The sequence below is a fragment of the Cryptotermes secundus genome, unplaced genomic scaffold, assembly GCF_002891405.2.
Source record: "Cryptotermes secundus unplaced genomic scaffold, Csec_1.0 scaffold247, whole genome shotgun sequence".
Classification (NCBI taxonomy): Eukaryota; Metazoa; Arthropoda; class Insecta; order Blattodea; family Kalotermitidae; genus Cryptotermes; species Cryptotermes secundus.
Window position 1 is genome coordinate 2,725,044 of NW_019740656.1, and position 23,415 is coordinate 2,748,458.

General features: G+C 42.1%; 2 protein-coding genes across 4 annotated transcripts in view; one reads left to right on the forward strand and one right to left on the reverse strand.

Moving 5' to 3' along the window:
- Positions 1-23,415, reverse strand: part of LOC111872381 (sodium-dependent neutral amino acid transporter B(0)AT3) — a 55,181-nt gene that overhangs the window by 14,164 nt on the left and 17,602 nt on the right. Inside the window, exons 2-5 of the mRNA XM_023866201.2 lie at positions 4,387-4,668; positions 3,904-4,093; positions 2,499-2,722; positions 911-994 (exon numbers count right to left, since the gene is read on the reverse strand). Coding sequence (XP_023721969.1) covers positions 911-994; positions 2,499-2,722; positions 3,904-4,093; positions 4,387-4,572 — 684 coding nt within the window. The 5' untranslated portion in view covers positions 4,573-4,668. The remainder of the gene's footprint in view (positions 1-910; positions 995-2,498; positions 2,723-3,903; positions 4,094-4,386; positions 4,669-23,415) is intronic.
- LOC117282951 (neuropeptide CCHamide-1 receptor-like) lies at positions 6,986-11,887 on the forward strand. 3 transcript variants are annotated; one of them, XM_033754697.1, is made up of 2 exons: positions 6,986-7,123; positions 9,411-11,887. In XM_033754697.1, the coding sequence occupies exon 2, from the start codon at positions 9,427-9,429 to the stop codon at positions 11,392-11,394; it is 1,968 nt and encodes a 655-aa protein (XP_033610588.1). In that variant the 5' UTR covers positions 6,986-7,123; positions 9,411-9,426; the 3' UTR covers positions 11,395-11,887. The 3 variants fall into 3 exon arrangements, with proteins under 3 accessions (XP_033610588.1, XP_033610590.1, XP_033610589.1); XM_033754699.1 differs by lacking the exon at positions 6,986-7,123 and adding an exon at positions 7,273-7,286; XM_033754698.1 differs by lacking the exon at positions 6,986-7,123 and adding an exon at positions 8,156-8,205.

Genomic DNA, 23,415 nt, shown 5'->3' on the forward strand with positions numbered 1-23,415 from the left:
CGCGGTGACGTAACGCGCAACGCTAACGTAACCGTAATCAACGTCCTACTGTGACGTGGCACTCATTACGCCACAGGCAAGCACTGCAGCTATATAAGTGGATGCACAGTGCGTATCGATCAGTTCGAGTTCGAGTTCCAGTGTGGCTACCGCCGAAGACATTCCGAGTTATAAAGTAACAGCCAGCCGACTACAAGTTGGAGTATAGCAGCCGTCGCGGAAAGAAGATCCGGACGTGTGTGAAATTGTGTAATTGGGAGCGTGTGATACAGTGATACCAGCTCCCCTACTGTCAACGTGTATACTACTGAAGACAGAGTGAGCTGATTTGCGCATAGGGTTAGAAATCGTGAAACCCCGCAACAGTGTCGACAGATTAATGCGATTAGGGTTATAAAGTGTGAAACCCCGCAACTGTGTGATAATTAATTGTAGCCGTTATTTGTAGATTGTTAAATAAACCAATTAACCGTCTCTACGGGGTCTTCGGTAACGAGAAACACGTTACACTGGTGTCAGAAGTGGGATCAGCACCAGAAACACGTTACAATATCATAAAGTAACTTTAAAGCTAGTTTCGATTCTTCTTGAACAGAAACTGTACCACAGACAGGCAAAGAATTCTCACATATCATCCTCCACTCTCTCGCTACTCTCCCTTCTTATTCCCCTCTTACTCTACCCCCACTCTTCCCTTTCTTTGGCTGGATTACTAGTTCTACAGCATTAGGCAAGGGGCATCAGTAGGCAGGTTAGGATGGTGGAGTGGGGGAACAGGCCCTCCCCTCTGCCAACACTTATCCCCACCATCTATGAGAATTCTTTGGTCAGCTCAACTATAAATGTCCCTACCATTGAACTTTTATGAGAGATGTTTTAAAACTAATTACTTTAAGTAAATAACACTTACCACACACTCTGGTTCCACAGTATATGATCCATTGGCATGGTACCTGTTAGGGCATGATGCCCATGGCAGTTCAGACTGGAAACTCTGAAGCAGAAGATGTTTAAAATCATTAATTATGTCCTATTTTCTCTTAATAATACTGAGCATATAGATTATGGGTTTTATTAATTGCAAAAGACATCAGTAACAAAATAATAAATTAGTGAAATCAAGTAATATTCTCAGTATTATGTGATTCTCAGTATTTAAAGTTTGCTTCTGTGTTCTATTTGAGGTTCTCACAATGGTGATCATGAAGACTAATGTCACTGAGATGTGAAGCCTTGTCATGTGGTAGAAGTCCACTGACAATTTGGAGAAATATCTCATTTCCATCTTCAGGACTGAAGAGTAAGTCAGCTATGCTTGTTGCCTCCTTCTTACTGGTCTTTTACTCGGTTTGCTCTTTGACCATGAAGATGGGGGCAATGTTCTTCCAAAGAGTTGGTGGAATTTTACAAAAACCACATGGAGTTACAACACAGCAGAAGCTCTATGAGTATGTTCCTTATTTGCATCAGCAAATGCTTCTTTCCATGTTTAAAATTCAGTAGTGCCATGCAGCAAGAAAAGTTACAGAAGTTTAAACATGAGAAAATTGAAGTTCCTGCTAATCTTGTTGCTCAAAAACTTTGTTTCGTAGGCTGGCATTATATTCTGTAACAATATGGTCTAAAACCTGGCTCAGATATCTTTGTAATTACAATTTTGACGGTTAGTTTTCTTGCATATAAAGCAACCTAGTTTTTGACATAATCAAATCTAAGCCTTTGATATTGAATTGCAAAATAAATTATTAGATACAAAGAAAAATCATGTTATTATAATAAAAATGTTTGTGATATTAATGATATGCATGTGCTACCAAAATTAGAGAACACAGAAATTAAAATCCTCATAAAATATAGCATTATTAAAAAAAATGATAAAATAGCCCAAGCGTTAGCTTAAAAAGTCAAAAGGAATTAAAACAAATAAAATTATAATATTTTTATACAGACTTGAAACTTACTAAAACTTACCAGGAAGGTAATTCTTAATTCTGATTGGCTTCTATCACTGCCTCCAATTTAATATATAAAAATGTAATTGAGTAACACCAATGTATAAAGTAAATAATATATTCAGTTCAAAGGTTATTATTTACTTGAGTCTTTCATTGTTTCACCATGTTCTGTATCAATTAATTTGTAGGTTACCGATAATGTTCATTTTCATATCTCTACATTTTTTATTATCAAATTCAGATATAATTATCTGTGTACAGACTTTCACTTTATTCATTATGACAATGAAACTTTGCATGTTATGCCTTTTGAACATTCATTTAGGTTTTTTGACTGCTATTTGACACTGGTATATACTGAAAGGGAAAGCAAGGACAACTACACTGCCTTCTGAAGATAAGCTCCGGAACTGTCAGAAATACTTACTATGAATAACTAGGGACAAATATTTCCTAAATTTAATCTGTTCTTTACCAATCTAAGAGTGATGTTAGCAGCCTGTTACTGGTCTAACTTTTGTCTGAAGAAACTGTTATGGATACCTGGACGAAGTAGAAGAGGCACCAAGCTATGATGGTATTGTAGTACAGAGCCACATTGAAGGATACCACAGCACTACTGATGCCAATACCACCAAGGTAAGGTGAGACTTGATTCCATACCCCAATGGCACCTTTTCTCAGTCGCTGACCAATTGCTAACTCCAGGTAAAAGATGGGAATACCCTCGATCGCCAACATGACGAAGTATGGGATCAGAAATGCACCTATGAAGAAGAGAAATTCAATACTATTCCACTGTTGTCTTCATTCTTGAATGCATATTTCACAATGCAATCAGAAAAGAAACGTTTATTCTCTTATTTGGCAATATAAACATTTTAGGATTTTAAGAACATAAAATGTCTGTCCACAGGTCCGAAATGTTTTTGTTATAAATTATAAAAAAGACAATATTTCAGCCTGGAAAAAGAATCTTTTTCATGACTTAAATCGAAAAAAAATGGCTCATGTTTGTGCCTGTCAGAAAAAGGTGTAGCTTCTGGTGCATCATGCCTATTTGCATGTCTGTCCTTTCCATTAGTTGTAGGCCTCCCATTATGTGACAATTTGTGAATCCACACAATTTATAACACAACTTCGATCCTCATACGAGTATATTCTGGGCTGGGAATGGGGGTAGATACAGATAGATGCAACATACTTATTTCTGAATGCTTCATTTTAAGTAAGCCATTTCCAGTGCCTTAAAAATCAAAGCTATCATTCCCAGCAACAAAGAGCATAGAAGAAAATCTGCAAGCCTGTACTATAATAATTTCTTTTTAATATATATATTATTCATTGCCCCTGACTTCTTTACTGATCTGGAGCGTTTGCCTGGTTTTGAAATGCTCTTTCCAACTTTAAATACCTTTATATATTATCAAGTAACATCAGTCTTTGAGGTTAAACTAGTGGCATTATTGTTGCTCTATACTGGCAAATAAATAAGTATATAACGAAGATAAAAGCTAGTGTTTTTAAAATGCCATTTGTAGAAACATTTTTCAACGACATTCTTACTAACAGGTAACAAAACTGAACAGTCATACAATCCTTCAGGCCCCAAATTTGAAAGGGACCAAGACCATTGTTGATGCAGTGATACTCTAGACTTGTATTGTTCAATTCTGGCACAGTCAATACCTAGTTTTTCCCACTGTCCTCAGGTCAAAGCTGGGATAATACGTTTCAGCAACACATGACAAGCTGTCTGCACATCCTTATCTGCTTACAGTTCTTGACAATTCTCTCACCACATTATGTCATTGTAAAATGTTCACAGAAAGTAAGTATTCAGATAGATTTGTGACATTAAAGACATTTCAGTATCATCTGAGACTAAAGCATAGGGAGACTGATGACAAACATCTTTCTTGATGCGGAACAATAAAGTAGTACCCACCACCACCATTCTTCTGGGCCAAATATGGGAAACGCCAGACATTGCCAAGACCAACTGCATAACCAATGGTAGCCAATAGGAAGGTGAGTTTGCTGTCCCATGATTCTCTTTCTTCTTCGCCACCTTCAGGCCTGAACACCTGTTTACCCTCGCCAGAACCTAGTTTACTGCCGCCGCCGACTTTCCCTGTCTGCAAGAATGACGACATTGAAGTAACATAGCGTTCATAATGATGCTTTTTCACTAATACTAAATTCTAAGCGGAGTGCTGGAACATAGGACCACAGAGTCAAATTCTGTTACCCAAAATTGTAAATTATATTGGACATAAACATGTATTCAAGTAGTTTTTCTCAGTCACTCCAGTCAAATATGAGGATGATGACTTCAATTAGACCATGACGGCTTTCCATTTCATTATTCAGTAAGAAACGTATAATTTCTGCCTCTGAGGTTACTGAAGAAACCAAGAATCAGTCCCACCTTGGTGTTTGGACTGGTGTCGTCAAAAGCTACATTGGTGGCGCCATAGTTGTGGGACAGGTTAGAGTTGCCGTTCTCCACGACAAGTCGCCCACGGAGCTCCTTCATCTCCAGACGGTCCAGCGATCGCTGTGGGTTTAAGTTCTGTGAGCTCTGCCGGCGAACAAGGTGCGCCGTGTTGGCCATTCTTCCTCAGTCACTCCTGTTAGAGACGTCTCAAACTTCCATTGTGGACAGACGGAATTGCGGGCAGTAACAGCATCACCAAGGACCGTATTAGCTCTGAAACAGTTAAAGCAAATTCCTCTACATTGATTTGATTAATGATATTTAAGGTAACAATCCGAGAACTAAAGGAAAGTGCAAAGGCCGCACCATAGCTCAAGTGGTTAGTCGCTGGCTTCCCACCGCGGTGGCCCAGGTTCGAGCCCGTGTCTGGTCAAATAGGATTTGTGGTGGACAAAGTGGCGCTGGGGCAGGTTTTCTCCGAGTACTTCGGTTTCCCCTGCCAATCTTCATTCCACCAAATTCTCCATCATAATCACCCGGGGCAGGTACAATAGGCCAATCAGTGGCCGATGTGCCGAGTGGACCCAGCTGGACTCCACCCCCCGCCCGACCTTCACCCCCTCCATGAGAATTAAAAAAATGATAGTTTAGACTATATAGCGACAGGCTACGAGGCTAGACGGCCGGATTCGATTCCCTGCAGGGGTAAGGAATTTTTCGCTTCTTCACGACGTCCAGATTAGCTCTGAGACCCACCCAGCCTCCTGTCCAATGCTCACAGGGGGCATTACCCTTGCGGGTAAAACAACGGGGTCGTGAAATTGCCTACTCACCTCCGTCTAGCGCCGAGGCCAAGAATGGTGAAGCTATACCCCAGGCACTAACTATTTATAAGCATAAAACTATGTGCCTGGGGAAAACTAAGTCCTATCTTAAAGTACGTCGGGACCCTTTGCTTCCAGGTGCCTCCCACTCCTCCTGTTGTCGTTTTCTTGAGGACCGTTTTAAATAATTTTATTATTATTTTATTGAAATAATTACTCGACACTTATTTGTAATTATTTAATTTTTATCGGTTCATCAATTTTATATCTTTATACGTAAATACGTGCCCACTCGGCAATCCCGACTCATGTCATGCCGCTCTGCAAATTGACTAGCAGGTGTAACTCGAAGTATTATATGGAAAAGTTAAATCGTTCCGTTCAGTGTGACTGGTTAAAATTTTCTTATTTCAATTATTCATGCCCTTACATGTCTCGGTCTTCAGAGACCATCTTCAGAGGGTCACCTTTACACCAATACAGTTAGAAGCCACTATTACAGTACATGCTCTAAAAGTTAAGATATATACATACAATATAAATAATATACAACTGGGTGTAAAATCTAAAGTCTTTACAACTACAGCGGCTCTTCCAATACTTCAGAACAATTGTAGTCAGTTTGATAAGTTTCTATGGGAATTCGTAAACCAAGTGGGTTCGTGTCGTCCCTCTTATTATTTCTTTTGAGGGGGGCCAATGTGTGCCCCCTTGTTCTCGAGAAGGGGGTTCTTTGATGTTGTCCTGTACATACAGGAGAGGGTTCTTTAATGTTGTCACATACAGGACAACACCAAAGAACCCTCTTCTCGAGAACGACAAGGTGGCACACATTCGACCCCCGTCAAGAGAAATAATAAAGGGACGACACGAAACCACTCGGTTTACGAATTCCAATAGAATCTTAACAAAATAACTATAAATACTCGTATTTTAAAATATCGGAACAGCCGCTGTAGTTGTAAAAACTTAAGATTTTACAGCCAATTGTATATTATTTATATTGTATGTATGTATTTTGAACACCTACTGTAATAGTGGCTTCTAACTGTATTGCTGTAAGGTGTCCCTCTGAAGATGGTCTCTGAAGACCGAAACGTGTAAGGGTATGAGTAATTGAAATACGAAAATCTTAACCAGTCTCACTGAACGGAACTACTTAACTTTTCCATAATATTAGTGTAACGGACCAGAATGAAACAAATCAAATTCTAAGTATTATAGTTAATACGTTAATACGTGAGAATGTGTTAGGTTAACTTAATTTTGGGCCACTCTGGATATAAAGAAGAGGGTTTACGATTATCTGTGCGTGTTATTCGTGGAAGATGGCGCTAAATGTCGGCCCACATGAGAGAAAACAAGGGAAGTGAAGAGTATAGAATCTTATGTGACGTATGATGAGAGAAGCCAGTTGAATTCTAAATGGATATTAGATAAATATTATATATTTACTTGTTTTCAAATCCTCGAATATAATCTGCTGTGAACTTATTTGCGGGTGTAACTCGCATCTGCAACTGATGTTGACATATCTGAAGGATTTCCGAACTATCCTACATGCATTTTCTTTTTTTTGGGGGGGGGGGGAGNCGGGCGATAGGAGGCTGTGAATGCTGCAGCCGCGACTGGTACGTTGGCATTCACTGGACGGTTTGGTGAACTGTTAGCTCTTAAGATAACAATGCACACTACGCGCACTGCAGGTTGCACTAATTAAACAGAATTATTTTGTGGTCAGTGCGGGATAAGATTGCCCCCACGAAGTTCCGCTACTTGGCAGATAAAGCACGTGGTACTACTCAGTTTTAACGGTTCATATAGCATTTCAATTGTGCAGCGACAATTACAACGTTTGGGATAGACATCACAATCTCTGCGAGTGTTTGTTTTCATGTTTCTTGGTGAGTTTTAAAGCGTTTTGACAACTGCTTCGGTTAAACAGAATCAAAAGACAGTGAGAACATACGTGATGAAAGGGGGCAGACGTGGAAGTGGTCACCGTTTATTGTAAGGCGACAGCCCAGTGTTTTCCGGCAGAGACAGTCAGAAAAGTCGAAAGCCTTGGTCAGCAGACTCATTGTTACTGCTAAAAATTAGAATAATACCTACATATCGCGGATTATAATGATAATAACAATAGTACTGATATTTATGATATTATCTCATGGTTATGATCGTCAAAAGCAACAATAGGCGCGGAAATATCTTGGGGTGAAGACAAAAATAGATGTTTTTGTCTTCGCCCGAAGATATTTTCGCTTTTGTTGCTGTGTTGACTGTCATAACCATAAGATATTACACACAGGATGCAATCTATGAAATTTGTGATCATGAAGAAGACAGCAGGCCTGTCCCTAAATAATAATAACAATACGCCTATGAGGTTGAAAAAATAAGTGATATGTGAATGGATCAAATATTTAAGTTCCAACAGCACTTAATCTCCAGATTATTTTACGACACTGCATCAAATACAGAATTTATACCACTAAATGCGTTGGAATGAATGCGTGTCGAAGCCTTCTTGATATGCCTGCAGACACTTTTCTAGAAATCGCCTGGAATTACAAGGGAAAGTGACACACATTCTCAGACAGATGAAGAGATCCCATAGCTCAGTACCAAACTGGTCATTTCCTGTGTACACCCCTGACAGGGTACCAGTGCAATGGCGGAGATGGATCTGAATACATGGTGGGGGGCAAAAATATGAATTCTGCTTCAGAACTCAGTGCTGCGTGCAAGGTGTGACGTATTCATGTTTAAATGTCAGAGAGAACAGGGCCCTTTGTCACCGTTCTCAGTACAGGAAATTCATAGAGTCAGTTTCCTCGCTCGTCAGATTACCTCTAATTAACAACTTCCTTTTTCTTTATGACCTTCAATTATATAAACAAACACAGAACTCGCACGAAAGATAAACACTTTTCTGTTCTAACACGTATTGATAACGAACGAATTTCTGTCTCTGTTTTCAATATTTGTAATGTATTTGTAACACGTACAATATTTATGTATTTAAGCATCCTGTTGCAAGCCATATTGAAACGTCTATGTGCGACACAGTCCGTCAGTAATGCCATCTTAAGGTGTCTTAATACATTAACGCCGAAACACGTTGTGTTAAAGGTGTAAGTGGAAGAAAAGGGAACAATTTGTTGCATTACTGACGGACGGTGTCACACATAGACGTTCTAACGCACAGTGCTGTTTCCTTGTTACTTCATTAAACGATCATATTTTAACTTAAACATTTTACAACAACGAATGAAAGTATAGTTGGATGGCCGCGCCATAGCTCAAGCGGTTAGTCGCTGGCTTCCCACCGCGGCGGCCCGGGTCTGGTCAAGTGGGATTTGTGGTGGACAAAGTGGCGCTGGGGCAGGTTTTCTCCGAGTACTTCGGTTTCCCCTGCCAATCTTCATTCCACCAATTGCCCCACAATCACCCTCGCCTATCATCTTGGGCTGGTACAATAGGCCAGAATTGGCTGCAGTACAAGGGACTTAGTCCCACTCACTAGCAATAAAAATAAATAGTTATGGATAATGAATTAATATGAACAAGGAAGGAAGCGGGTCCTGGAATACGTTACGGAGTTGTTCAAGCATTTTCCTTGATACAATTCCTCCGGTAAATTATTTTAAGGCGGTAGTTTCAGAATAAGAGGGTAAAGTTGTCCATGTACTTAACTAATTAAGCACTACGCCCTGAAGGCGTATGGGGGAGTCCATGTATAGATCCACATTTCTTGATCTCGGCACTAGCTGGAGGTGAGTGGTCAGCTTCACGCCCCGGCCGCTTTACCCCCAGGGAAAGATCCCTTGGTACTCTTTGAATAGGAAGCTCTGTGAAACCAAAAACCGGTTTGGACGACGTGGAGAAGACAAAATTCTTAACCCTACCAGGACTCGAAGTCCAACCTCTCTGTTATAGGTATAAAATACTCGTATTATCCTATAACAATGACTACGATGTGCATGCATATGTTAAAACATTTATAAATTATTATAATTAGTCTATTTACAAAGTATTGACATTGTAACAGTAATTGCTGTAAGTATTGATGATGTCCTTCTGAAGATGGTCGCTCCAACAGATACATGTAAAGGATGAAAGATTAAAAAACACAACACGTATCAACCACAATGGACGGCGTTCATAATCTTCTATATTCTCTCTTTGCAGGTTTATTCACTTCGCCATGCCAGCAACGGTGAAGGCAGTGCTGATATCACTGTTGGTGGCATCACCAGCTCTGGTATTCTGGGCATGGCTGGTGATTCTGCCAGCTAGGTTCACACTCCTGTGTCCAGATGGATGCTGGTGCAGTGCTGGAGGAGACAAGATCGACTGCACCAATTCATCATTAGACAACATTCCCGTTATTTTCCACAAGGACGCCAGATCGCTCACGCTTGATTCCAACAATCTCACCTATTTAAAGAAGGACGCTTTCCTCTCCAGCGGACTGGCGCGCCTTGAGACGCTTAGCATCGACAAGTGTGGAATTGTGGGAGTTGAACCAGGTGCGCTCAACGGGCTAACTCTCTTGGTACAGCTGTCATTAATGAGTAATATGATACGTGAAATAAAAGCTCGAACTTTTGGGAATATGTCCTGTCTAAAGAGACTTTACTTGGGGTACAACGTCATTGAGAACTTGGAACCAGATTCGTTCTTGGGGTTAAGTGATCTGGAATATCTTCACATGAACGAAAATAACATAAAATACATACATCCGGAATTGTTCATACACTCACCCAATCTAGAATTGTTAAGTCTGGGAAGCAATCAACAGCTTGAAATTCCTACGGATAGTCATTTCATAAACTCACGTTCTCTGAAAAGTCTCTTTATGGAAAACTGCAGTGTGACTTCTATCTCGATGAAAACGTTTGCAAAGGTGGCAGGACTGAAATTACTTGACTTGAGCGCAAATTGTCTTCGAGATATCGATACAAATGTTCTCGTTTCTTTGCCACAACTATCCGCGTTCTATCTACATAGAAACCCCCTCCAGTGTGACTGTCAGCTCCTGGAAACGTGGCGACGGTGCAAGGCTCGTAACATAGAAACAGCGTCTGGTCCCGATGCGCCGGTATGTGACGCCCCAAGTGAAGTGAAGGGGCTATGGTGGGCTGTCTTACAGAGGTCACAGTGCTCACAGGGACACATAGCTTATCACGGGGACTACAGCAACATAAAATACAATCAAACTGATGATACATACATGAACGAATACGAAAATTACATGAAACTCATAAAGTACGTGCAAGGACCTGTACATGTGGTTCTTTTTATATTTGGCTTCACTGGGAATTTGGTCCTTCTCGTCATCATAATATGCAACAAAGAAATGCGAACCGTTGCCAACATGTACATCCTTAACCTCGCGGTAAGCGACATAATTACGCTGACAGTGAATCTGCCTGTCAATCATGCATATCTGATGTCAGGCAGCTGGAAACAAGGGCTGTTTTTGTGCAAGTTTTTCGCATTTTCCCGCAGTCTGTCAGTCGGCCTATCAGCGTACTCTGTAGCTGTGCTCAGCATCCAACGATACAACGTCACGGTGAATCCCCTACACATTCGTTTGTTTTCGCCAGCAACGTGTCGTGTTACTATGGCAGCCATTTGTGGAGTGTGGATTGTGGCTTCAGTATTCGCCCTTCCTTCCGCACTCTCAATGCATGCTGATATGTACTGCAGCCATTATGACAGCCAAAATTACTATACAAAAGTCGTTGTGTTTGAACTGCTAGTGGCCTGTATACTCCCCCTGTGTGTGATTGTGTTCTCGTACATAATGACGGCCCGCCATCTTGTGAAGAGTTCTCTTCCTATATCACAGCAGGTACAGCATCCTCAAGAGAACACACGCAGAAGTATAGCAAAGATTGTGTTGGGGCTTAGTTTTGTTTTTGTAATCAGTTATGGTCCTTACCACATCATATGGACGTATATAAATTTGGCAGATTTTCCTGAAAAAAGGGAATTATTTTACACATATTCCGTCTCAACATGCCTACTAGTGTTTAATTCTTGTTTCAATCCTGTAGCACTGTGTTGTACCAGCCTTGCTTTCAGAAAGCACTTTAAACGATACATCATGTGTTGTCACAGGAGAAATGCACCGAACACAAATTTCGAACTTACAGGTAGTACTTAATCGAGAAAGCTGGTGGCGGTAACGCCCTACACTACTACCCTGGAGAATCTTGGTTCGAATCTCAGCTTCATTCCAAATCTTTTCCAATTTTTCAGTCATCTTACCATTCGATGCCGTATAGTCTAAAAATTAACGTCACAAAATAAACCACAAAACACAAACACTTCGGATTTATCAACTGTATTTTTTTCTTTCTACGCCCGTAATATTTATATCGTCACGTGTAGGGGTTTGTGCGTGACTTATAGACGGGTTCTGGATTGGATAAAGTGGATTTATTGATGCCTTGTGTACACCACTTGGAACTAGAGGAAGTTATGGCGCTGTTGCTATTCTCACATTTCAAATCACTCCACAATATCTTCTCAATTTACTTTCACTACTCTTTACTTGCTAACCGCTCTCAACAATTGCTATTTCACTGCGAAGTTTTCACTAGACGTTTCCTGGTAACGGATCTTAGCTATGGAGATTCTTCAGCTTCCGTTATCCGCCGGTTAACACTCCACAACTGAACCCTCAACTGCGCTGCACTCGCTGAACTCAAAGTCAAAGTCACATTGCGACTGACGGTCAGTCAGTCAGTAAGTCTCGGTGTCCAGCCCCATCTGGGGCTCATGACCAGATATTTATTATGGTTTGACAATTATTATCTTGTTTTTGTGGGGCGCCCTCTCTGTCGAGAGGACGTGTCTGTCTTTTGTACATGCTGCTGCCCCTTGCCAGCACAGTCTTTCTCCGGTCCGAGTCCCTTGAGACTCGCGACCATGTTTTATTGTCTCAGATTTGAGACTTCCCTTTTCGTCGCCTCCTACGACTCGCAGGGTCACGGTGGAGGTATTCGACCCCGCTTCCACACGGGGATCCTCACTCGCTGAACTGACTAGGTCGGTCGAGTCATATAGCCTCGGGGCTGACCCACAGAGAACGCTGACCGCAGCCCTGTTTATATTGTTGCGTAATGTCACAGCGTACGTGCTTACCTAATCGCTCCATAGCAAACGGCTGTACGCGTCACGTATAGTGACACCTTTATTGTTTCGTGCGGGAATTGCCTAGCAACGGATGTTTGTCTGCCTCCACAGCTCTTGCTTTGAGCAAATACGTCACAATACTGCCATGTTTATGAATGCTTAATATGTACTGTAGAGCAAAATCTGTAACGAGCTTCCTGAGATGTGACGGTGTGCAGTGTGGCGAACGCCTGGTAAGCAGGCAGCATCCATCTCAATATGCTTACTCTTACGTGATGCTTGTCTGCTGTAACAGTCTTGCTTCAGAACATAATTCAAACGACATATGACGTTCTGCGGAGACATGACGCCAAAATCGACTGTAAACACGATTCGTCGTCATGGTTACTGTAAGATACACGAAGGTAACGGTGTCCTCAAGGCACAAGCGCTTTTCTTACGGATCCGGAAATAAACTGACTTGCACTCGAACCCATGCATGTAACAGCAAAATTAACAATTCCCGGAGGAACATTTTTGTCTTTGTCATTTTACTACTAGCCATGTGGGAGAAAGGGGATGGGTCAAACGGATGGATGTAGGTATAGCTATTGTACAGGGTGTATCATCTAAAACGCAACTCAAACTCCAACAATATATGCAAATTTATATGTGACATTAGGGCCGCGCCATAGCTCAAGCGGTTAGTCGCTGGCTTCCCACAGGGTGTGGTCAAGTGGGATTTGTGGTGGACAAAGTGGCGCTGGGGCGGGTTTTCTCCGAGTACTTCGGTTTCCCCTGCCAATCTTCATTCCACTAAATTCTCCATCATCATAATCACCCGCGGCAGGCTACAATAGACCAATAAGTGACCGCCGTGCCAAGTTGACCCAGTTGGACTCCACCACCCACTAAGCGAATTTAAGAAAAAAAGGTCCCATTTTAATATTATCCTACCATTTACGTTTAGGTCTTTCCAGTAATATCTTTCCTTCTGGCTTTCCCACCGAAACCCTGTATACAAACCTTTTGGCTCAGATGCATGCTACATTCCCTGCCTATCTCATCCTCCTTGACTTGATCATTCTGATTATACTTGGAGAAGAGTACAAGTTATGAAGCTCCTCGTTATGCAGTTTTCTCCAACCTCCTGTCACTTCATCCCTCTTCGGTTCAAATATTCTCCTCAGCACTCTGTTCTCCTACACCCTCAGTCTATATTCCTCCCTTAATATCAGAGACCTAGTTTCACACCCATACAGAACCGCGGCTTCCGATCTGAGAAACAATTTCAAAATCCCTATGTGATACTGTATGTAAATATTCCAGTCCTGATTAATATTGCAACGTTCGTGCGTATGCTTTGAAGCTAACACAAAACGAAAGAACATTTCACTGCGTTTGAAACGTTCTCGTTCGGTTTTTAGGTGTTCCCCTACATTTGACTCTGAGCGTTTTCCACTAATTCATTGGATAATGGTGGAAAGGTGAGTGAAGGTGGGGAGGGGGGGGTGCGAGATGTGTTTGGACGGTTTATGCAAGAAAAGAGGAGGGTGTTTTGGAATCTTTTGATGTTTGCATATTACAGACGGGAATAAGTTCGCTTTTAATGAGACGAAAGTCAGGTTGTGGATTACAGAAAATCACATTCAAAATAAAATAACTCTAAATTTAAACAGTTATATAGATAATTACGGTTATATTGTACGGACACTATTAGCTCCGAGCGAGAAGTACAACACAGCGGCAACATTCTACACTACATACGGAAGACAACTGATTCGGCTGTGGTTAGTGGGATAAGGGGTTTGAGTCCCGGACAACCGCCTAGCTTCTTACCCAATGGGGTGTCGGAATTTTCCCCTGGTGTTAAAAGCAGACGCGGGAAGTTAACAGCTCTCTTCACTCTAGCGTCGATATGTAAGAATATTTGGAGTTATGCCTCCACTCATCAATACCTCTTCATAGCGTGGTGGTAAATATTAAACAGGGTATAATTCAAGGTAATTACCTTAAGAGCTGGAAGGTCGGTGTTCGATCTACTGAAGGGGCAATAATTTTTCGCTTCTCTTTAGCGTTGAGACCGACTCAACAAAACACCCAGTCTTCTGTGCAATGAATAAACAGATGTCTTACCAAGCGGTAAAATGGTCGATGGTATGTGTAGGTTGAGAATGTGCGGAGCCTTACCGCCGTTACTTGATTGTGCATATACGCCCCCCTGCACCACACTTGTGTTTCAGCTTCCCTATTGTATTCACTGTACTCCTCTGCCCTATTTTAACCTTTTAACAGTTTAATAGAGACAACGGTAACTAATATTTTATCACCTAATGAGAAAATTCATTACATTTTTCATTACAAAAATGGATCTATTTAACTCTGAAATTCAATAATAATGTATAATATTTATTTACACAGAACCTGATGGTAGTTCACTAGACCGAAACATGTACTGGTTGAATGAGACAATAAAATTGATTAAACCATTTATATTTTTATTGATCCCAATCGATTTTTTAAAATTCGACTTACTTCGATTTTACGTCGCCGGTTCCAGCACCTCGACAAGAAGGGAGTATTGCGCAATATCACCACCTACTTTGGGTCACCCATGAAACTATTTAGGCTGATTAAAATGTGTTTAAATGAAACCTATGTTAACTTCCGTATAGGTAAACATTTGCTTGATTTGTTTCCTATTCAGAACGGCCTGAAAAGGAGATGCTTTAACGTTGCTTTAGAGCTCGCCACTCGGTGGGTGTTGGGAAATCAGACGGGACACGCAAGCTTCTGGTCTATGTGCACGATGAAAATCTACTGGGAAATGCCATAAACACCATAAAGAACAACACAAACGCTGCAACTGATATTAGTAACGAGGTTGGTCTAGAAATCAACAGAAAAGAATTCAATTTTTAATTTCTTGGGGTAGGATGTTGGTGGGAAAGCCAGAAGGAAGGAGACCGCTATGAAGACCAAGACGTAGGTGGATGTACAATATTAAAATTGATCTTGGAGAAATAGAATGCGATGGTATGGATTGAAGTGATCTGGCTAAGGATAAGGACCAGTGGAGGGCTCGTTTAAACATGGTAATAAACTTTCCATAAAATTCTGGGAAGTTCTTCAGTAGCTGCACAATTGGCGGCTTCTCAAGAAGGGCTCAGCTCCATGAGTGAGTGGGGTGGGGTGAGACTGAGTCAACTTGGTACTTCGGCCACTAATTGGCTTACTGTACCAGGCTGGGCCGCGCCATAGCTCAAGCGGTTAGTCGCTGGCTTCCCACTGCGGCGGCCCGGGTTCGATCCCGGGGTCTGGTCAAGTGGGATTTGTGGTGGACAAAGTGGCGCTGGGGCAGGTTTTCTCCGAGTACTTCGGTTTCCCTTGCCAATCTTCATTCCACCAACTGCTCCACAATCACCCTCACCTACCATCTGGGGCTGGTACAATAGGCCAGAAGTGGCCGCATTACAAGGGACTTAGTCCAACCCCACTAGCAATAAAAAAAACTGTACCAGGCTCGGATGATAGATGCTGAGTGTGGAGCAGTCGGTGGAATGAGAATTGGCATGGGAAACCGAAGTACTCGAAGAAAATATGCCCCAGTACCACTTAGTCCACCACAAATTCCACATGACCTGACCTGACCAAGCCGCTGAGATGGAAAGCTGGTGACTAACCGCCTGAGCTATGGCACGACCAACACAGAAAACTGAGTATATGTTGCTGTCTCGTCACCAAAATGCAGGTCAGTATCATGACATAAACATTTATAGTGTCTACAATATTCCGAAACTTACTCACTTATGGAGCTGGGCCCTTCTGGAGGAGAAGCCAATTCTGCAGCTACTCGAGAATTTCCCAGCATTTTATGGAAACCGAAGTTTCATTACCGTGTTCACAAGAGCCCTCCACTGGTTCCAATCCTGAGCCAAATCAATCCAATCCATTCCATCCCATCCTATCTCTCTAAGATCTAATATTGTCCACCCACCTACGCCTTGGTCTTCCCAGTGGTCTCTTTCCTTCTGGTTTCCCCACCAATATCCTATATGCATTCCTTTTCTCCCTTATTCGTGCTGTATGCCCTGACCATCTCATCCTCCTTGACTTGATCATTCTAATTATACTTGAAGAAGCGTACAAGTTATGAATATTCCGAAACACATAAGTGAAAGGAGCGGGTTTGGAGCCCAGTGAACTGTCATGCCGTGCAAGCTGGCAGTACTCACGTGAGTCCGGATCAGTGAGGAACAAAAACACAACTCAACTGAAACAACTTACACCCCTGCAGAGTTCACGGCGCACCTGCTGACACCAGAGGCTCTGGCTGGTCCAGTGACAAGGACCCACAAGGAGACGGAAGTGACATTTGCATTTTAATGCAACGTCTGGCTAATGCTAGCAGATTAAGATGTCTGAAAAAGTGACATCTGGCAACATGTTCTAACGTATCGAAGTAAGGTTAAACTAGATAGTACTATATGACGCCGTGAAAACTGAAATAAATTTATCAGACGTTTCGGAAGAATGTATTGCATCCTTCCTCAGGATCAGTAAACACCAAACGAACTACTTGTCACTAGTCTCATTTTCTCATGTCTTCTTCCGTCTCTCAATTTTCGAAATAATGGCCCTTACCAGAGCCAGTGAGTGTTCTCTGTCCTCTCACCTTTTCCCAGAATCCTTTTCAGGCCCATATTCCACACGCCGAGCGCTCTCTTCTTAGCTTACTCTTCGATCCTAAAATGTATACCCATTGCTAGGTAACGACTCGGTAAACACGTGACCGCAGTAAACACGCTTCAACAATAGAGAAGCTGTTTTATATGTGGTCCGTGCCGCGACCATTGCTATGCAACGGTGCAGTAAAAACGCCTAAAACAAGGGACAATAGATGACGGTGTTTTCCGCGTGGTCCGTGCAAAACGGCTATAAAGAAAAATTCAGTTGAACAGCAGGGAGTGAAGATTCGAGTTTCGAGACGCCAGGCTGGAACTGAATGGAGCTGAGTCTTCGGAACTGGCAGCTGCAGGATAATGGCAACAGAGGAACTGGGCTGTGAACAGAAGACTTCATTTGTGATTTGAAGTTACAGTTATGAATCCGTTGCCAGGATACGACTAGTGAGGACTGAGAATACTAGTGCGTGTGTAGTGGTTAACTGTAAAGTGTGCAGAATAGCGACAGCTCTGTATTGTCTGTAGTTCCGTGTTGTGTGAATAAGGTGTCAATAAATCCAGTCATCCAATCCAGAACCCATCTTACAAGTCATGCCCAAACTCCCTCAAATCTTGACGGTATATTCCTCCGAAACGTCAGTAAACTTCTACTACAATAAACGTCGCCACATCTTACAGTCATCACGGTGGTTGCAATTCAAAAACACTTGTAAGTATTCTATCATCTGATGATGACCATTTCGATGGTCGAAACGTGTAGTGATTATTATTGTAAGAAACAGTTGAATGGGTATACATTCTTAGAGTTGCGTAGACGGAACAAGGCAGTTAGATTATTCGCGCATAATGCCAGATCAAAAACGAGAAAACGCTAACCAAGCCACGGCAATGTAATTCACATCACAGTGGACTAATTTCCATTGCGTAACTGATGAAGCTGATGGTGTTTGTGAAGAGATTACATCCGGAGCATAAGAACTGACATAACAAATATTTAAGCCAAGTTAGAGTTACTATTTGCCGAATTTTGCAACGAAAGCTTATAAAAATAGACCCATTAGCTCCGTTGTGTCTATCCGCGTGTAATATCCTAGAATCGCTAAAGAGATTTTCATTCAATGTTATACTAACACCTTTTGACACAATAAAATTCTAATTCAACAAATTACAGTGCAATTGTTTTTAAATCACATTAACTGATCAGACTTAAATACCTCTGGACAGTGCGCCCCTTAAATTTACACTGATAGCACACGGCTTTAAAATAAAAAAAATATATATTTTTTTTTCGCATCGATTACTTATGCGTTATGTAAGATTCTCGCAAATAGCGATATCTTCCCTAAGAGAATTAATCGATTGTTTCTTATAAAGAAGACACAGTGTTTGTGTTTGTTTCCTTGTATCTCAATAACCGAACTTTCAGTAGATGAACCAGATGCTTTTAACAGTTGAAACAATCCTAAGATACATCTTCTGCCATCTAGCGGCCGAATGAAGAATGAAAGAGAATTTGTGCTGCTATCTGCCCGCCGTTTTACAAGCAATTACGTTGAGATGTCTCTCATAGTAATAAGAATTACTGTTAATTACACAGTGGAAGAGAAAGGATCTATCGTCGGGCATTTGTTCCTTTAAGCAGAAAAGCGGGTTCAATTTATTTCCTAACTCAAGACAGTGTGTTAGGGCTTGGAACTTCGTTGGGCTAGGAAGGGGATGTGTTAGTTTAGCGTTTCCAAACCGTGAACATACAGGTGTGTTGATGAGGCTGTCTCACTGTTGAGGTTAAGAATGGGAGAAGTCTGAAAACCCTAGTGCTTAACTGAACATAGGTACAACTACAATATTTGTATTTTTTTTTTCCTCTCGCTCCCACTTCGGAGTATAGGGCTGATTTCTCAGTTTCATGATCATTTTTACAGACGGTAGGACTCCTTGGACGAGTGATTAACTCGTCGCAAGGCCTCTACCTAAACATACGATAACACAAACACAGAAAAACGCATACAAACACATCCATGCTTTGTGTGGGATTCGAACCAATGATACCGACTTCCGAGAGAGCGAAGACAGTTTATGCCTTAGACCGCTCGGCTACCGTGACCGACAAACTTTCTATTAGATAAAAGCAAAATAAAGCTGTTCCTGTAACAGGCCATGAAGACCCATAGCGCTGTAAAACGTCGAGGCCCCCAAATTTTCTAGACAATCAGCTAACAGATGGCGGTGATGATGTCAGTCTTACGCTCCGGCTGTCCTTTATCCCCACTAAGATTCCTGGTACTCATTTCTGTTAGAGGCTGAGTCGACCCCAGGACCATATAGCGGCTGGAAGGGTTAGGTCATTTGAAAAATCCAATAACCTCATCGGGAATTGAACCCGCGATCTTAATGCATACTAAAGGAATAGTATGAAATGGATTCATCTGGCTCAGGACAGTGTCTGTGGCGGGCAATTAATACCAGAGTTCCATAAAATGTTGGGAATATCTTAATTAGTCACGCGGGTTGCGTTTCTGATTCGCCCTGGCTTCCTGAGATACCACGGTTTGGAATTCAACTCACGTCCCTCGCCAGCAAACCTCTCCAAAACCGGATCTTTAAGAATCAATTTTCAGCGTCGTGACGCCTGCAGAGTCTGCGTCGTGCACAGTGCCCCACAGTTCCCGTACAACTACACTCGAATGTTTCGCCACCAACAACACCGCAGTTACAGACAGCCAATTCGGAAGTGTATAAATTGCGACATGTGCGAAATACAGCGATTTCTGTGCTCTGGTCACTGCCAACTTAAGAGAGGGCTCGGTACTTAGGGTTCCAGAAAGCAAAGGCAAAACTACCCATGTGCTTAATTAAGCACCACGAAATGAAGATGAATGGAAAAGTCGAGGTGGCATTCTTAACTTCGGCAGTAGATGGAGGTGATTGGTGAGCTTCACGTTCCTGCCGCTTTATTCCTATAGGAACAGCCCCCAGTACCGATAGTACCGGAGACTGGGTGGGCCCCTCATGGTAAATGAACCGTGTTTCTTCATTCTATCTCTATACCGACTGAGTCAACCAGGCTGCATAGCATTTCATGAACGTTAATTGAATTATCTGCTCAAATTTAAAGGGATAACAAGAGTTCTATCAGCTGAAAGTAACTGATCTTTCGGAGGAATATTTCCTCTCCATCTTCAGGGTCGAATAAGCCAAGCAAGAAACTAGCGTGAAGCAGGTAAACAAGAATGTTTCATCGTTATATCCCAGAAGAAAAGACTGTTCATTAACACAGATGAGAGATCTTCAAATTTTACTGAAATGGATCTACGAGTATTTAAGAATAACATTTGTTTCATTCATTCAGTAGATGAGAAGCGACCCACGAATTACGGATGTCTGTATATACAAATTTCAATATTAATATACTTAGTTATAGGAAGGGAATGAGTGGCTAGCTTGGTACAGCAATGTCAGAAGGGGCTACAGCACCAACCCCCGATGACAGATACGTATTGGGCATTCGCAGAATTACGTGCAAAGCTCGTGGGGTAAAACCGAAGTACTCTGAAGAAAAAGTTCCCCAGTGCAACTTTTCCCACCACAAACCCAGTAAGAGCTAACTTCGAACCGAACCAGACGCTCCACGGCGAATAACTTAACAAACACACTGTACTACATCATCATCATCATTGGCAAAACAGCCCTTTTGGAGTTATAGCCTTCCTGAGGAGGTTCTAATAGACTTGTCTACTAAATTGGATAATTCGATTTTCACTTCTTTGGATTTGGGAACAATCTCCTTTCTTTTTCACAGAGCAAGGTCGTCAGCTTTGCGTCGAACCACCAACCTGGAGGACCAGGTCACTGTATTTATATCCCGCAGTTATATGATGGCCCAATTATACGGCCAAAGAGGGGATTCCCTTTTCGTCGGAAGTGTCGCTCTCAGTTTCAACCGTCTTTTGTTTAATATTTTGCTTTTCTTTTTTTCTAATAATCCGAATAGGGTTGTTTTGTTTTAATGAAAATGCAGAATTCGCGGCTCTGTTATCCCCTCCAACCTGTCAATGCTAATGGATTGATGGTACAAACAGGGCTGTCAGCAGGATTGTTTGAAAGGAGGGACAGGGTGAATGCTGTGACGTCAACAGGGAGGGGACTACCAAAAGAATAATTAATATCGTTTTGTTTTAAAACATGTCTAAAGCATGTATACGTATGTGTATAAGTGAGCCTCATATGTACATGGAGACCTGACAAGACATCCCACTGCACCCCGAAGATAATTTCATAAATACAACTCTATAAAAACATTCGTTTCATTCTTTAATATTTCTGTTGCTCCCTCTGGAACATAGGGCATCCGTGAAACGCTTCGTTTCACTTCAGTTTCTTAGAGCGAGGGCACACCGAGGAAACTGGCAACCGCAACGCAACCGCAATTTGCGCTGCTCCATTCAACTCAGGCTGATAACAGGTCTCGGAAATTGCGGTTGCGTTGCGGTTGCCAGTTTCCTTGGTGCGCCCTCACCCTTAATTCTGTGTACAGTCGGTAGGACTCCTTGGACGGGGGATCAGCCCGTCGCAAGGTCGCTATTACACACAGACATCCATGGCTCGGGTGGATTCGAACCCACGAACGCAGCGTCCGAGCAGGCGAAGACGGATCATGCCTTAGACAGCGCGGCCACTGTAAGCAGCCTAAAACATTACACTGAAAAAATAGTGACAAAGAAGCATTGGTTATTAGTAATATCATAAAAGGAGTAGTATATTCTGGAATGAGAAGCCATGTAGTCACAATTTCATCGAAATTTAGAGGGAAAATTTGCCTACTTCTTCAGGGTTGAAGAGTTAACTAATCAGTAAACAAAGACGATCCAGGCTCTGCTTACCCGGCTGATTCCTGTTGGTTACCATCAAATGATTGAGTGGCAGTTTATAATGTATTACTCATGATGGGGACGGAAGTGGTCGCAGCCTACTTCGAGCAACTCTTCTGACACTTCAGGAGGGATACAAGAAAACCACTAAAACTTTAGGTTAGTTGGTGTCCCGGTTAAGATTCGAACCGGGTACGTTACGAATACAACTCTGATGCATTACCTCTTCACTGAGCTTGTTCGACATGAAGATAAATTTGTCTGTGAGTTTACTTAAGTATAAATACTGTAGCGCGTAGTACCGTTGCTATGCAACGATCGCGAGAAAGAGCATGCGTTGCTTGGTAACGGCCAGTAAACACGTCAACAATATCTGGGCTATCGCTAGACAACCAGCCATAACAACAATAGAAGATTTGTTTTGGGCGGTGTTTTCTCTTGGTCCGCCCCTGGACTTTATAACGAGAACCGCAGGCCAGAACGGTGGAATTGAGAGAGTTCAGTTGGTAGTTGACAGGCAGTTTTGCACTGGAATGTTCGAGGAAGGACCTGAGAGCGGAAACCTAAAAAACCTCCTCTGTTAGAAGACGTTACTAGGTAATGGCTTTTGAAGACACTGCATGCTGGAGAAGACTTAAGTGTTTGCAGCAGTGATCTGTAAAGTGTGGAACTCAGCGATTGCGCTGCTACTACTTCTAGTTCCGAGTCGTGTGTATAAGTGATCAATAAATCCATACCCCGTCTATAGTCACGTTCCTAAATCGTACATAAACCGTAGGGGGAATTTGAAGTATAGCTCCACATATTTTAGCTTCTGCACTAGATGGAGATGAGTAGCGCCAGCTTCACTCTCTGGCCTCCTTATCCCCAGAGACAAACACTGCACCCATTGGATGGGAGGTTAGGTGAGCCTCAGAGCGGGTCTGCACAACGCAATAAAGAGAAACATTCCATGGCACTGCCCAGAATGTAACACCGGCTCGTGGGTTGTGGAGTCCGCAGCGTAGACGCTTCAGTGCTGAGCTACGCCGGTTCATTTTAGTCTGATACACACATTGGCTACAGAATCTATTCCTACATAACAGTCAGTATCACCACAACTGCTCCGGTATCAATCCAGTCAATTCAATTTTCATTTCGAAATAGATTGCTGGTAAATTTAGGAAATCTGATATATTATTCGGACGAATTTTGGTCCTCCGTTAAACTTACAGCATCTATCGATCCAATAGCAATGTTGGGAAGAAGGGTTGAGGGGTGGACGTTTAGGGGAGGGATGGAAGTGAGTGGGAGGTACTGAATTGCGTGGGAGTATTCCCTCCCCTCAACTGTTCTAGTGACGTCACGGAATATAACCTATTTGTAACTTCCCTGAAACATTAGAAATTTGATTTAAAACGGCTATAATTTCCATACCAGCCTATAAATTTAATACATAGTCAACACGTATGATTTTATTGATGTATTTAACTAGTCTTAACAACTTGTTTACTGTGGAACAATAATTCAGAACTG